This window comes from Neoarius graeffei, chromosome 12 (genome assembly GCF_027579695.1).
Source record: "Neoarius graeffei isolate fNeoGra1 chromosome 12, fNeoGra1.pri, whole genome shotgun sequence".
Taxonomy (NCBI): domain Eukaryota; kingdom Metazoa; phylum Chordata; class Actinopteri; order Siluriformes; family Ariidae; genus Neoarius; species Neoarius graeffei.
In genome coordinates, this window is record NC_083580.1 from 77326967 (window position 1) to 77342547 (window position 15581).

The 15581-nt window shown below is 43.2% G+C and overlaps 1 protein-coding gene across 1 annotated transcript in view; it reads right to left on the reverse strand.

The window, feature by feature from the left end:
- The window catches only part of rbm41 (RNA binding motif protein 41), a gene marked incomplete at its 5' end in the record, with an annotated part of 37598 nt that overhangs the window by 15703 nt on the left and 6314 nt on the right, over positions 1-15581 (reverse strand). The window contains one exon of the mRNA XM_060936458.1: positions 2203-2319. Coding sequence (XP_060792441.1) covers positions 2203-2319 — 117 coding nt within the window. The remainder of the gene's footprint in view (positions 1-2202; positions 2320-15581) is intronic.

Here is a 15581-nt window from a genome sequence, read left to right on the forward strand (position 1 = left end):
GTGATAGCCTACATGTAGCCGGATAAAAAAGACGCATATTTATTTATTCGGTTGCACCTCTCATTCACACCTATACGGAGGTTTCAGTCACTGAAAACAGCTACTTTCGCAAACTCTGGGCAGAGTGGAGATTTCTGAAAACTCCATCTTCAGACACGCGTGTAAATCGGGAAAACGAAGCAACAGTGGGCGAGAGGGCGCGCGCGAATATAATGAGTCAGAGGTGTGAATCTTTCACCGAATGCCAATTGTCCCGGTTCTTCATGAAATCGCACGCGCACGCACAAATTCATTAGGTTAACTTTCAAATAACTGTTCTTGTGCACTTGCACAAGACGAGGCAGTAAATACTGTGGAATTATTTTCTCCTTACTATGAAGTTTGGCATCTTAAAAAAGTGTCGGAAATCTTGCAGCCCGACTCTGCAGCCTCCAATGTTTAAGCGAACTGCTGAAACCATAATGTTTAAAGATTAAATCGTAGGCTAATCAAACCAAAGAAAAACACAGCCTTTCCAGAACATTGTCTGCCGAAGCCTACAAAACGTTTAATAGCAAAGGTCTTGCTGCGGCTTCAAATTTTCACCTGATCACCTTTCAATAGGCAAATATCATTATTACTACTACTATTAGTAGTAGACAAGTAACCTAGTTGCCTAGTAGTCGGACAGCCAAATAGTTTCATCAGTGGCCTACGCCGAGCCTCCCCGGGACTAGACAGTAGCGGAGGCTGTATTTATTTATTTAGGCCTATCTAGCGCAACAACTTAGACTATTCCTTTACATATACTCAAACATAGCACAAGAAAGGGTTCAACAACAGGCAATCACAGCAGCTTGGTGAAGTTCTAAATCACATCGGTGTCAGACCTATGGGCCTACCCCCCCCCCCCCCCTTTTTCCCCTCGGATCTGCATCACTCTCATTATTGACCTTCAGCGCTCCCAGTTGACGGAAATCTGTCGTAGCGACGGAAAACTTTAATCCATGGGTATGTCTGATTACTGATGAGACACCTGATCCAACTTCTCAGCTAATTATTAAACCCTTAATGGAGTGAACCTCGTCTGATGAGCAGAGAGGACTGAGGCACAGCGAGAGCTGCAAACATATGACCACGTACGTCAACTGGAAGTTAGAGGATCCCCCGATCCTCCTTTATGCAGACCAGAACGACCCAGTGCTCCATTCAAGTCAGCGAGGAGGTCCGTGGTTTTCACCAAAACACTGGCCATTCTTTCTCTCTAGGAGGGTTCATGGGTATTGGGAGGAATACACTCACCGGCCACTTTAGCAGAAACTCATTCTTGATTCTGAGATCCCTGTTCCTGGCTGCAGGAGTGGAACCCAGTGTGTTATTCTGTTTTCTGTTGCATGCTGAGATGCTTTTCTGCTCACCACGGTTGTAAAGAGTGATTATATGAGTTACTATATCCTTCCTGGCAAAAAAGCTCGAACCAATCTGACCATTTTGTGATCTCTGACCCTCTCTTATCAACAAGGCGTTTGTTTCCACCCACAGAACTGTCACTCACTCACTCACTCACTCACTCACTCACTCACTCGATGCTTTTTTTGTTTTTTGCACCATTCTGTGTAAACTCTACAGACTGTTGTGTGTGAAAACCCCAGGAAGGAGATCAGCAGTTTCTAAAATACTCAAACCAGCAGTCCATCTGACTCAAACCAACACCCATACCACAGTGAAAGAAAGAAAGAAAGTCACGCTTCACTGTGAGATCACAATTTTTCCCATTCTGATGTTTGAACATTGCGAACATTAACTGAAGCTCTTGATTTGTATCTGCGTGATTTGATTTGATGCATCGTGCTGCTGTCGAGCAATCGGCTGATTAGAGAACAGGTGGATGTAGGGGTGTTCCTAAAAAAGTGGCCGGCGAGGGCAAGACATTAACGGATTTCTTGTCCAAATGTTATTTTTAACAGACAAATTCTTATGTTAGACCATACACCAAACTCAGGAAAATATTATTTGATCATTTTCATGGTTGCAATTGTTTAAATATTTTTTCCAGCAAAATTTCGTTTGTGATGTAAGGTGACACGCCCACTTACGAGACTGGAACTGGTGCACTTTTGCTCCCGTAGAGATGTTGCTCTATCTTGGTATAGTCTAAGATGTTTGGGAAACACAGTTCAGGACTTGAGCCTGAGCAATTATGGAAAGGTGCGAGTTATCTACCGGTCGATGTCGACGTCTGTATCGAGTTGTTGGAGCAGCAGGTTGTGCAGCTGCCTCTGTCCCTCCGTCTCCTGCTCCTCAGGAACCGGGCCGTCGTCACAGACCCGACGGGTGACCCTACAGAAATCAGAACCAACTCTTTCAACGTGCTCTTTTACGGATGCAGGAAATCAGTTATTCAAAGCAATATCATTTTAAAATCAACAGAAAACTAGCTTTTTTTTTTAAACAATATACAGTACATTATACATTTATTATCACAAGACTCATTAACAGAGTTTTATCTTTAAATGATAAATTATATTATAAATTACTGACAAAGTACTAAACGATTCATTACTGCATCACTTTATAACCAGACACACAAAACATACAAATAAAATATTATTTATTATTCTATCTACATTCACTGCATATGAGCAATCGCGCGCTCTGATTGGCTACTCTACTACTAGGATATCAGCTCATATACCGTGAGTAGAGAAAAACAAAATGGTGGAGTGTGTTCCTGAAGCAACTGAGGATGAAATAAAAACTCTACTCGAAAATAAAACCACAAAAAAAAAAGCAACAAAATATGGAATGAAAGTATTTGACCGTAAGAGCGCATCTTTTGTTGTTTATTGTTCAATAATTATTATTATTGCATTTTTCACAAATTGCTCCTGTTATTTCGCCAGTTTGTTTACATTCTAAGCGGAAATGATTTTGTCGGACGTTTTGTATAAAAAGTTTTTATTTATCGAATTTGCAAAAAATAAAAATGCTCTGTTTCTCAAAATCCAGTGAACGTGGATTAGAGCCCTGCACTCCCGCGGGAGTCCCGCGGGACCCGAAGCAAAGCAGTGCGGTGCGGGACAAATTTTGAAAGCTCATTGCGGGCGTGGGCGGGAGGGTGAGTGCACAATGCGGGAGAGGTGATAAGCTGCAGTCCCGCTAACTAAAAACGTGTTTAAAATAAAATTTATAAATTATTAATTTATGTCTATCATATATAATTTGTGCTGGATATTTTATTTGGCATTAATGAAAACATTTTAAGATGCCTAAATTTGCGGATGTGGTCTAATCTCGCGTACGTTTCCGATTCCTTTCCGCTCTTCCGTGTTTGAGATTTTGGTAGGTGTGTTGGGTATCTCTGTAAAGCCTCAGCTGCGCATGCCGCCTGGCAACGCTAGGTGAAGGATTGGTCAGTGGAGAGCTCAGCATGTTTAATTCCCCAAGCCAATGACAAGAACTTTCGTGAGAAATAACGCGAACGTCTGCATCATGCGGGATTTGCGGGCGGGAGCGGGACAAAATATGGCAGGCGCAGGCGGGAACGGGACTGAAAATCATAATTCTTTGCGGGAGCGGGACTGAAAATTCTGTCCCGCGCAGACCTCTAATGTGGATAGAATAAAACAGTTATTCCACTCAATCTCGTCGCGCAGGAGTTTATAGGGCTATCAGCTCATGTACGACTCGATTTCGTGGAATAATTGTTTATTGGGCAGCCCGAATGTTACCCTAGATGACATTTTAAAAAGTAGAACACTTCAATGAGTACAGAGATCATACCATTTATACTGTTAATACGTGTTACATTTTATTGCATTATTGTTTTGTGGTTTAGCTTTACATAAAAATCGATTTCCATAAAATCACAATGACCTCATTCTGACACTTTCCGTCTTCCACAGCCATGGCCATGCATTATGAGCTCATTCCCATGTGTTCATAAGTTGTGGACATTTTTAATTAAGGATATCACCAGCGGAGATATGAAATAGTCGTCACAGAATAGCGTTTGACCTTTAGGTTCGCAACGCCTCCCTAAGTAATGACACTATTATATACAAATGGGTGAGGACTGGGACACACCCGCATTGTTCACACCCACTGACTGACTGACAGCTGGAACAGTTTGTGTCAACATATGAACAAAGAGAGGTGTCATGACCCCGTTTTATTTTTCTAGAGAGACACACCAATATGTAAAAATGTGAAAGGATATATAAGAACTTAATTCTTAAGAACCGAAAACAAGGATTTGTTTTTAAGAGTAAACACCAGTTACACAGTAAGAGCAGAGTTCACACTGCCAGTACGGCTGTGAAATACAGTTTGGTTTCGTGATGTTTCAGGTTATCCTCTACTCTTTCGTGCTTTAAGTGGAGTGCTGCGATTCTGAAGGAACTATATTTCATCACTGATGTTACAAAAAAAACCCAGTTGACTTCATTTAACAGTATTTCATGTTAATGCTCCAGCACCAGGCTCTTTCTGACGCATGCTTTAACCTACTTTCTATAATTTCAGTTTTGCTGAAAGAAGTCAACTCTAAGACGTCTGTGATCAACCACAGATAAGCAAACCATGAAACTGACTTATCAGATGAAAAATAACGTCGCAGCTGCAAAGTTTGGCACTTTGCTCTGTCTGAAAGACAACCGTTTTTGTAGAAGAAGAAAGTTTCAAGGCTGAGAGCTTCAAGCATTTAGCCACACAGCATATACCCATGAACCAGGATGGTGGGGGCGGTGTAATGGTGTGGGGAATGTTTTCCTGGCACACACTGTGCCATCTTAATACCAACCGAGCATGCCATAAAGGTTTGAGAAGCAGCTTTGTGTGATCAAACGGTTGCCAGTTTGATTCCCTGGACCAGCAGGAAAATGGGGGAATGAACAACACTTTCTTCTCACCTTCACATCCACAGCTGAAGTGCCCTTGAGCAAGGCACCTAACCCCAGCTACCCACTACTCTGGGTGTGTTTCAGGTGGGTTAAATGCAGAAAAATTATTTCACTGTGCTCTATGTATACATGACAAATAAATCCTTCTTCTTCTTCTCATTGAACGTCAAAGCCTATCTGAGCACTGTTGCTGAACACAAGCATCCAGTGTTACCAATTTGGAGACTTTATCACAGATTTGGTGACTTTTGCCGCTTTTCCACTACCAACGCGGCTGAGTTGGGCTGAGCCGTGCCGTGCTGAGTCGAGCTGAGTGGGGCTGTTGGCGTTGCATTTCGACTACAACCGCGCTGAACCGTGCTGGCTGGAAGTGGGTGGACACATTGGGTGGAGTTAGCGAAAGTGGGTGGACGTCAGGTGATGTCGTTAGGCGGCGCAAACAGTGACATCAGTGATCTTTTAAGCGGTAGTCTCATAGCCCGGAGAGTAAACAATAAACATGGAGGACATGGAGTCGTTAGTGTTGCTGGTCTTGGTGCTGTGGCTTGTTGTCACCGACAACACCAACAGATACTGGCAAGAGCGTATAGATGAGGCGAGGCGCATAAGGCTTCATAATTCTCGTAATTCTTAATTCTCCTTCTTCCGGGTTTACGGTGTTTACAGATCCCAGCGTGCTCGCGGGGTGTGTGTGGGCGTGTGAGGACACTCCTCCTCACCAATCAGTGCACAGGGGAGTGTCTCCTCACGCCCCCAACCTCACTCAGCTCGGTTTGGCTCGTTTCAGCCCCACTCCAAAACCGTGCGAGTTTTGGGGGCTGAGCAGGGCTGAAGCGAGCTGAGTCGTGCTGTTCTTAGATAGTCGAAACGCGAGCCGTGTCGGGCTCAAGTGAGCTGAAAAAGGGTGGTGGAAAGGGGCCATTTTACACTACGTTCACACTGCAGGCTGAAGTGACTCAAATCCGATCTTTTCGCCCATATGTGACCTGTATCCGATCTTTTATTGACAATATGAACGACACAGATCCGATTTTTTCAAATCCGACCCAGGCCGTTTGGATATGTGGTCCTAATTCCGATTCCTATCTGCTCTTTTCATATGCGACTTCAGTCTGAACCGCCAGGTCGCATTCATCCGACTTACACGTCATCAACAAGCCACAAACGTCACTATTCTGCGCTGAAGTAGGCGGCGGGTCTCTCAAAAAAAGTTACAACAACATGGCTTTGATGTTCCTTTGAACGGAGGTTGCAGTCACTACCCCGCAGAATGCCTGAGCCAAAACCCTTGCCCTCTTCCTTCTCAACCTCCTCCTTAACATCAGGCTATTGTGCATGTTCTGGCTCCGTCGCAACATCAACTGCATCATCGCCAGGTACTCCATGCTGGCTACTGTCATACACAGGAAACTTTAGGTTACTTCCGTAAACACTGGCCATGCTCACTGCGTGTGACGTCGTCATATCCTGCAACGCGCATGCGGAACACTTTTAGGTCGCTTTTCGTTCATACTGAGGATCACATACAAGTCGCATATATTTGTTAATGTGAACGACCTCACAAAAAAATCGGATTTCACAAAAAAATCGGAATTGAGCATTAAGCCTTGCAGTGTGAACGTAGTGTTAGACCCCTTTAGAGACGGGTTGTTTTACAATCAGGGTACAAAGTTTGTGTCACAGGGGTCCAAAATTCCAGTTTTTAAGTGAAGGGCAAGTTAAAGAACAGATTTCAGGTAATTTTTTGACGCGTGTGTATGGTAGTTTTGTGTAATCTGCTATAAGATAAAGAAGATTAAGTGTAGCTTTAAGCAGGGCTGGGAGAAACAAATGAAGTGATTCTCGGAGAGGACATTTTTTTTTTTTTGACAATTCAGAATCCACTACTTCCATAGTGCTTTTAAATATAAGGCTGTAAGCTTTGTGTTAGTCGTCTCTAATATTTATGTCCCAATATCTTGACCACATTTTAGGATGAAAATAATCATTTTAGATATGTTATTTTATATTGAAAAATTAGCTGTCTCGGAGAGGAAATTTTTTTTGACACAATTACATACTAATTTGATCAAAAACTTACTGGCATTCAACATTAAAACTTAACTATGTTTCCAATGATATGGAACCAAATATTTGTTTTATGGTATAAAGAATGATTTCAGTGCATCCCTTTTGGAGCTACCTGTGGTCAAAAAAGCACTTTTTCTAAATGACACGAGTAATTTTGCTAAATATGACATATATTGCTAGCCTAGTAAACTAGACCCACCCGCCTAGCAGCCAAAAATATTTTTGCCTAGCGAGTGGGTCTAGCCTCGCACCATATCAACAAAACACCCCGGGCATCAAATCGTGCCCGCCAATCACAACGCAATAGCCTGGCAAGCCAGACTAAATGTGAATATTTAGTCTGGCCTCGATCCGTAGACATTTCTGAAGGGTGTGGGAGGAACAACCCGCTGTCTTTCAAACTGTCTCTGTGCGTATAGGCCAACGCTCTGACCAATCAGCGCAACAGTGACTGTGACGTAGTCAGAGCGACAGAAAGCAGTGGGGGAGGCCTTGAAATAAATAATTTTTCAAAATGTGTATTAATTAATAAACAGGTTCTAGATATTAAGAAGTTTGGAGATAATGACCACAAGTTTGGAGTCTGTACCACATACTTAACATACACTTTTTTTTTTTTCCAAGTGTTTTTCAAGGGTTTGCTTAAACTGTTTGAGAGTTTTTATTTAGTGGTGTTTGGTGAAATAATTTCCCTTACATTTAAAATAACGGGAAAATAAGAAACAATCAAAAAGTAATGTTTCAAAGCTGTTTATTAATTCTTCGTACTGCACAAACTAGCCCCATTCTTTTGGCTACGAGCGGAGCCAGCTGGTAGATCAGACTTTTGCCATAGCCGGTCGGCAAAACAGCGAAAACGTCCTTCTTGAAAAGGAATGAGCGGAGAGCCTCTTCCTGCTCATGTTTCAACGAAAACTCCAAGTCTAATTCTTCTAAAACTGATTCCAAAGCGGAGTCAAACACGCGCTGTTCACTAGCCCGTAGCCATCTTTCCTGTTGTGCTTTCTCCAGCGTCGCGCAGCTTTGTCGTCACTCCTGCAAAAGCCCGCCCAAAGAATCCAAACAAAAACCTTGCGTTGTGATTAGCAGGAACAATTTGATGCCCGGGGTGTTGTTTATATGGTGCGAGGCTAGACCCACTCGCTAGGCAAAAAATATTTTTGGCTGCTAGGCGGTTGGGTCTAGTTTACTAGGCTAACAACGCAAGGTTTTTGTTTGGATTCTTTGGGCGGGCTTTTGCAGGAGTGACGACAAAGCTGCGCGACGCTGGAGAAAGCACAACAGGAAAGATGGCTACGGGCTAGTGAACAGCGCGTGTTTGACTCCGCTTTGGAATCAGTTTTAGAAGAATTAGACTTGGAGTTTTCGTTGAAACATGAGCAGGAAGAGGCTCTCCGCTCATTCCTTTTCAAGAAGGACGTTTTCGCTGTTTTGCCGACCAGCTATGGCAAAAGTCTGATCTACCAGCTGGCTCCGCTCGTAGCCAAAAGAATGGGGCTAGTTTGTGCAGTACGAAGAATTAATAAACAGCTTTGAAACATTACTTTTTGATTGTTTCTTATTTTCCCGTTATTTTAAATTTAAGGGAAATTATTTCACCAAACACCACTAAATAAAAACTCTCAAACAGTTTAAGCAAACCCTTGAAAAACACTTGGAAAAAAAAAAAAGTGTATGTTAAGTATGTGGTACAGACTCCAAACTTGTGGTCATTATCTCCAAACTTCTTAATATCTAGAACCTGTTTATTAATTAATACGCATTTTGAAAAATTATTTATTTCAAGGCCTCCCCCACTGCTTTCTGTCGCTCTGACTACGTCACAGTCACTGTTGCGCTGATTGGTCAGAGCGTTGGCCTATACGCACAGAGACAGTTTGAAAGACAGCGGGTTGTTCCTCCCACACCCTTCGGAAATGTCTACGAGCGAGGCCAGACTAAATATTCACATTTAGTCTGGCTTGCCAGGCTAATATATTGCCATACATTCACCAAAAATAACGTTATCACCAATTTTTTTTTTGCATGGTAAATAGAGCTATCACAGGGCTACAATAAACAACCAAGTTTATTTAGGGTGTATTCAGACCAGGATAGTTCGATAGTTCACTTGCTTTGGTCCGAACCAAATGTTTTTTTTATTTTTTCATTTTGGTGCGGTTCGCTTTCACACTGTACATTTTAGTAAGCGGACCAAAATCTGTCAACAAAGCCACGCGCCCTGAGGTCGTTCAGCTATTGGTCAGAGACGACACGCGCACAAAGCATTAAGTTCAAAAGTAGTCATGGAGGCTTTCCGTGCTGTTATTCTTTTTAATGTCATCAAAGCTATATGTTTTTTCCAGTTTTTACTGTTTTCACAATTGTGCGATTACTATGCTGTTGTACAAGTAATTTATCAACGACGACTTCAAAGGGCAAGGCGGCTACGGAGGATAGCGCTGATGAGCGCACATCATGTTGTGACAGTTCTGGCTCTTCACGCGTCTTGGAGGAGGTATGTGTCGGGATATTCGCCTTATCCGTCGTAATAGATGAATTTCTTTTTTGCGTCACTAGTACCGCCACTTTTTGAAAGAATGTCCCTGATTTTAATGTAGGTCTGACGGAGTTTCTTCACTTTTAGCCGACATTGTTCTGGGGAGCGCGTGAACCCCTTCTCCTTCATTTTCTCACTGAATACAGCAAACACGTCGGCATTTTTGTGTGTTCTCTCCAAAAGCTCAGATATGTGGACATCTGCCCATATATCCACAAGGGTACGCGTTTCTTCCTCGGCCCACGTTTGCCCCCTACTCATTTTTTGTACTCTGTAGTCTAGCCTACCACTGGTCTGAATGACTGAACGACTGTTGTAAGGTTCCCTTGACAACCGAAACAGTGTTTGCACTTTGCGGTGGAGTGTCAAGACTCTGTTTCCCATAATGCTCGACAAACGACGGAAGCTCCCAAGGTACAAAAAAGCAAACCTGTCAGATTAGGTCCGGTCTGCTTTCACACCTCCAAAAGATCCGCACCAGGGTTCCTTTGGTCCGGACCGAGTCCGACCTTGCAGCTCCGTCTCGGTCCGCTTGTTTGGTCCGGACCAGAGTTCGGTGGTTTGTATTCAGACCAACCCAAAAGGTCCGGACCAAGGGAAATTTGGGTCGTTTGGTCTGGACCAAACAACGTAGGTGTGAATACGCCCTTAGTCAAGCCTTTTGATATTGAAGATAATAAGTGTTAAATGTGATTTTTAGCTTGCGTACCCTGATTGTAAAACAACCCAGACTTTAATTTAAAAAAAGCCTTGTGACAAATCTACTGGCTTTTCCAGCACAAGCTAACAATTGTCTTAAACTCGATGCAGCTCTCCAGCTCACATCACAGCCGCCATTATTTGAGTTTAGAAAGCTGTTTCACTCGACTCGCCATCAGCGCATAACGCCTAAAGGCCCGGTCCCACAATACCGATAACTATAAATAAATCAGCCCCCTGCAGTTTATGTGGTCGGTGCTCACACCAGACCGATAACGATCCCTACAGCCCAGGCCTGGGTTTATCCGTATCGCTGAGATTGCTTCAGGAGCCATTTTTCCGGACCTGGACCTGATCTGATAAAACATCTGACCAATCCGTTTGTAACTGTGTACATGTGGTGTTGTCTGAACACGTGCTATTTTTCCCCGGGCATCTCTGTACATCCTTGTTGCGTCATGAAGTCACGGAATACAGATTCACGGAAAATAAAAAAAATATATAATACAAAGCACGGCTCTTTTATTCCCGGATGCGTGATTATTTTCCGTGAAATATCAATAGTAAATTAATAAAGTAAACATATAAAAGATGTGCAGGTAAGATATTTTAATTATGAACTTCACCAGTCCAAACATTTGTTTTAGACTTCAGGGCTCGACATTAACGCTTGTCCGGGACAAGTGATCCTTTATGTCGGACAAGTTCATCGTCTCAGTTACTTGTCCGATTGGACAAGTGCCAAAATACGCCGATATTCGGGTTACATATCAAATTTATCAGTTTATTCACACGATTTCCGAAGCATCTCACTCGACATATTGTTTTGATGAATCGCCGGATGTTTCTCTTCAGAAAGCGCGATGTGCGCATGCGCAATATTCCACTTGCGAAACCGGCCAATACCGCTTCGTGTATTTGAGCTGAAAAGTAAACGGTCGTTTACCAGACCCTCCAGGATTTTGCGATGTTGCGATTTGCAACTTCAACGCAAATTCAACCAATCCCCGCGAATACAGGGCGGTGTTGCAATTATACCCAATCACCGCAACTTTCCCACAAATTTGACCAATCGTTGGCGTCGTCTCGAAGTGACGTCGACAAACTACCTTCCGCCTTAAGGCCAATTTATGCTGACAACGCAGTCCTCGCAGACGGTGTCGCAGATGGCGTCTGCGTAGCCCCCCCCACCTTCGCAGACGCTCTGCGCGCACCTCCCAAAAATTGTGACCACCATAGAAGCCTCGCAGACAGCGTCGCAGACAAGAGGGCTCTGATTGGTCCACTCTACATCCGCTGTACACGCACTTCCGCTTCCCTACTTTCCCGGTTTGGTTTGTTTTCACTACCGCCATTTTTAAAAACACGAGTGAAGATGGAGCAGCACGAAGAGCGGTTGATCGAGGAAGTGAGGAAGTACGGACATCTATACGACTCCAGTTCTAGTCATTATAAGTAACCGGAGGATAAACACTCCACTAACCACACCCACCAACTACTCCTAGCGATTTCGCGACTTCGCGCCCCCTTGCGTTGTAGCGGTGAATAACATCGCGCACGCCTATTACTCCCCGCTCAACGATAAATTACAACTGTCTGCGAAAAGCTATCTGCGAAAGCCTTGTCGCAAGAGCATGCAGAGGCCTTTACTTCCGTGTTTCCGTTCAAGAGAAGCAGCATGTGCGAGTCAGTGTTTATACAGGCTTAAATTCTGTTACTGAAAGTGTGTTATGTTTACAGTGAAGGACTGTGCGCATTTTACATTATTTTTTTTACTTAATACAAGAAATTAATGGATGCCAACATTTTTGCCAAAATGGTATTTTATTTTCCACTGTTTAGGCAGCTTCAGCATCATACTGTGAGATTCTGTTCAAATTGTTTGTTTTTTTTCTTCTATGAAGCCTGAGCCATTTATTTTATTAGTTTATAATTATTGTTTAATTTAGTCTTCAGGAGAGACTGCCTGCACACAGTACTAGTATTAATAGTTTTTTTTTCTTACATGAAAGCTGAGGCGTTTATATTATATTTGAAGGTAACTTCATGTTGTGCTGTGAGGTTCTCTGCACTTTAACTTTTGAACCAACAGGAGCATTTGGATAAGTAAAGCCTATTTTTCTGCATTTTTGTAGTCCTGGTAATCTTTTATATTGGTAAAGATGTTTATAGGACCATTTCTCAGTGTCTTTGTTTTTTTTAATCAATAGTTTTTCAGTAATAACTTAATATTTAACATATCACTCAATTTTAATCACAAAAAGAGAAAATCGCAACAATTTCTCGCAACTTTCACTTCCTCCCGCAATGTAATCGCAACAAAAACCTAAAAAACACCGCAACTTTCATCGCAACCATTAAATACCATACAGGAGCCACAATGAATAATTAGACAACAATAATTAATCAGTGGAGGATATATATTCAAAGTTAATAATTTAAAAATGAAAATATACTGTATAATTTTAATTTTCTGGTTTTCAATTTCTCATAAATAAATTAAAGATTGATTAATCTGTGATGCATCATCCGTATGAAATCGGTAGCTAGTCTGTAATATACTGAAACATCCGTGACCGATCCGTAAATTATTAGCATCCGTATTAAAATCCGTAACCACTCCGTATTTTGTATCCTTTTTTATTATATTTCCGTAATCCGTGACCTATCTGTATTATATCAACCACTGGAGTGTGTGCATGGGTTGTTTTGAAGTCCAAGCTGTACAGTACGACCCGGAATAATGTGCGACCACTTGGAAAAAACTTCCATGGCTATTCCTAAGTTGTATATGCGTTTATTTCCCTGAGTGTCCGGACCAAGCGATATTATAGTCGGGATTATAGTTGTGGTGTTTCTGCTCCAGACTGGAACTAAACTCAGGCCGAGGGACAGTCAGAGTTGGAGTTATACTTATGTTTGGGACCGGGCCATAACTGTGTCGCACTTGCAACCAATCACTGATCACGACACACTGTTTGTCCCGCCCTCTCACCTCTTTGTTCTTCGTTTTAACTCTTTAATCCTTAAAGCAGTTGCTACAGCCACCCTTGTATATGTGTACACTGTTCACCCTTAGAACATATTTACAAGAAAAAAGTCTAAAGACAAGGTTTTGACAAGGTGTCATATGTCGTCATTAAGGGATACTGTATACACGGGGTCGTCATTAAGGGGTAAACTCATATTTTGGAGATGTTATATTTCATAAGTAATAAAAGTGAAAAAACATTTTCCTTCACGCCTACTCAGTGTCACTGCTTTTTTTTTTGGTCTACATTCTTGATAGAAAGTTGAGTTTCTGAGTATCCTGTAAATCGTGCATGGGACGGCACAGTGGTGTAGTGGTTAGCACGGTCGCCTCAGAGCAAGAAGGTTCTGGGTTCGAGCCCAGCAGCTGGCGAGGGCCTTTCTGTGCGGAGTTTGCATGTTCTCTCCGTGTCTGCGTGGGTTTCCTCCGGGTCCAAAGACATGCGGTGAGGTTAATATGGGACGGGCTTGGGCTGAGGTGCCTTTAAACGATAGCCTGGGGCCGCCCATCCTAAGCGTGACACAACACGAGGACCTGCTCCGAGCTTAGTCTGGCCAGGCAAGCTATCTATAGCATTTCCAAGCTCCCGAAAAATCGGGAACCAATCAACTTTGAGCATCTCCAACGGCCCTGGGTAGAGGCGTGTTCAAGGCACTGACGTAGTAGAACTGCGACCGGAAGCCATAGATTGTTTACAGAATCTATGCCGGAAGCGCTTCATTCACTAGAAACATTACGAACATGGAGCAAGTTCTCATTGAAAACGGAGCAAAGAGCAGCCCTGGAGGTATTTATTGAAAGGAAGGACGTTTTCGCCTTGCTCCCGACCGGCTTCGGTAAGAGTTTAATCTACCAGTTAGCCCCGTCGTGTCACATACGTCAGAGGAAAGAGTGATGTGATTGGTTTAAGCTTCGTCACAGCCTTTTCTGGCTTCGACCAGTAGCAAACTGAGGCATTTCAGGGAGGCGGGTCAACCACGGGCTCTGGGAAACGGTTTGGCTTAATAGCTTGGCCAGACCAAATGCTCGGAGAGCTTTGAAGTCGCGTTAGCCAGGCTGTTTAAACGAGGCACTGAACTCCCAACTGCTCCCCGGGCGCTGTTAGCGTGGCTACCCACTGCTCTGGGTATGTGTGTGTATGTGTGTGCGCGTGCACATGTGTGTGTTCACTGCTTCAGATGGGTTAAATGCATTAAGGAATTTCACAAGTGTGTGATGAATAAAGTTGTGCTTTCTTCCTTTCTTTCAAAGTTTCCTTCATGGTGCCGTGACCAAAGATGACTTCTTTCTGTAAGAAATTATTTCTTAAATAATTTCCTAATCATTATTAATTTTCCATTCTGTTATATTCGAAGAAAACATTCATGTAAAAACTTATTTGCATTTTGATATGTCATTGATCATGACGGTGGTTGTCAACCGGTGAGGCGCGGACACTCTCCCGGTGGGGTGGGGGGGGGGGGGGGGGGGGGAGTAGGCTAGGATGAGGGGGGGAAAAAATCATTTAAAAAAAAAATCACGAAAATTCCCATGTCGAAAATGCAAGTGGTTGGACTACTATAACACAAACAAATCAACCACACAGTTTCATTTCAAATTTACCAATACAGGGGGTAGTATTTTGAGCCTGTGACGCGATGTCATGTAACTGCTAGGCTAGCCTACTATATAAGCGTCTGCACACGCGTTGAGCTTCATTCACCCTAGTCTCATCTCTTGCCAAGTTTGCTTGTGCCAGCTCTCGCTAGTCTATCTGTTATCAGTGTTGAGATCAATCTACTTTAGGTCTTTACTTCAAACCCAAACAGTCTTTTTAAAGACTATCCCAATCTCAGTCCTAGCTATTTTTTAACTGCTAAGCGTGCACTTAGCTAATAGGGTAAGCCTCTGCCTTTTTCACCGTGTTGCAACACATACGACACACGTGACTAAGACAATCACTCACTCACTCAGGACTACAATCTTCTCATCTCATCATCTCTCGCCGCTTTATCCTGTTCTACAGGGTCGCAGGCAAGCTGGAGCCTATCCCAGCTGACTACGGGCGAAAGGCGGGGTACACCCTGGACAAGTCGCCAGGTCATCACAGGGCTGACACATACAGTGCGTTTACATGCACATCCAAATCGAGCTACTGTCGGTAATCGAGCTAAGGGTCCCAGCAGGGGTGCCAGAGAAATCCAATCCTACATGCACACAAGGAAATCGAGCTATTGTGTGAGGTACATTGTGCACCCGAGCCACAGGTGGCGCTACACGTCCCATTGTGTTGGTACACTTCCGGTTGTCGTCATGAAGAAGAGCTATTCAAGAGTGTAAACAAAGTTATCAGTTCCGTGTTCACAAGAAGAACAACGACGAC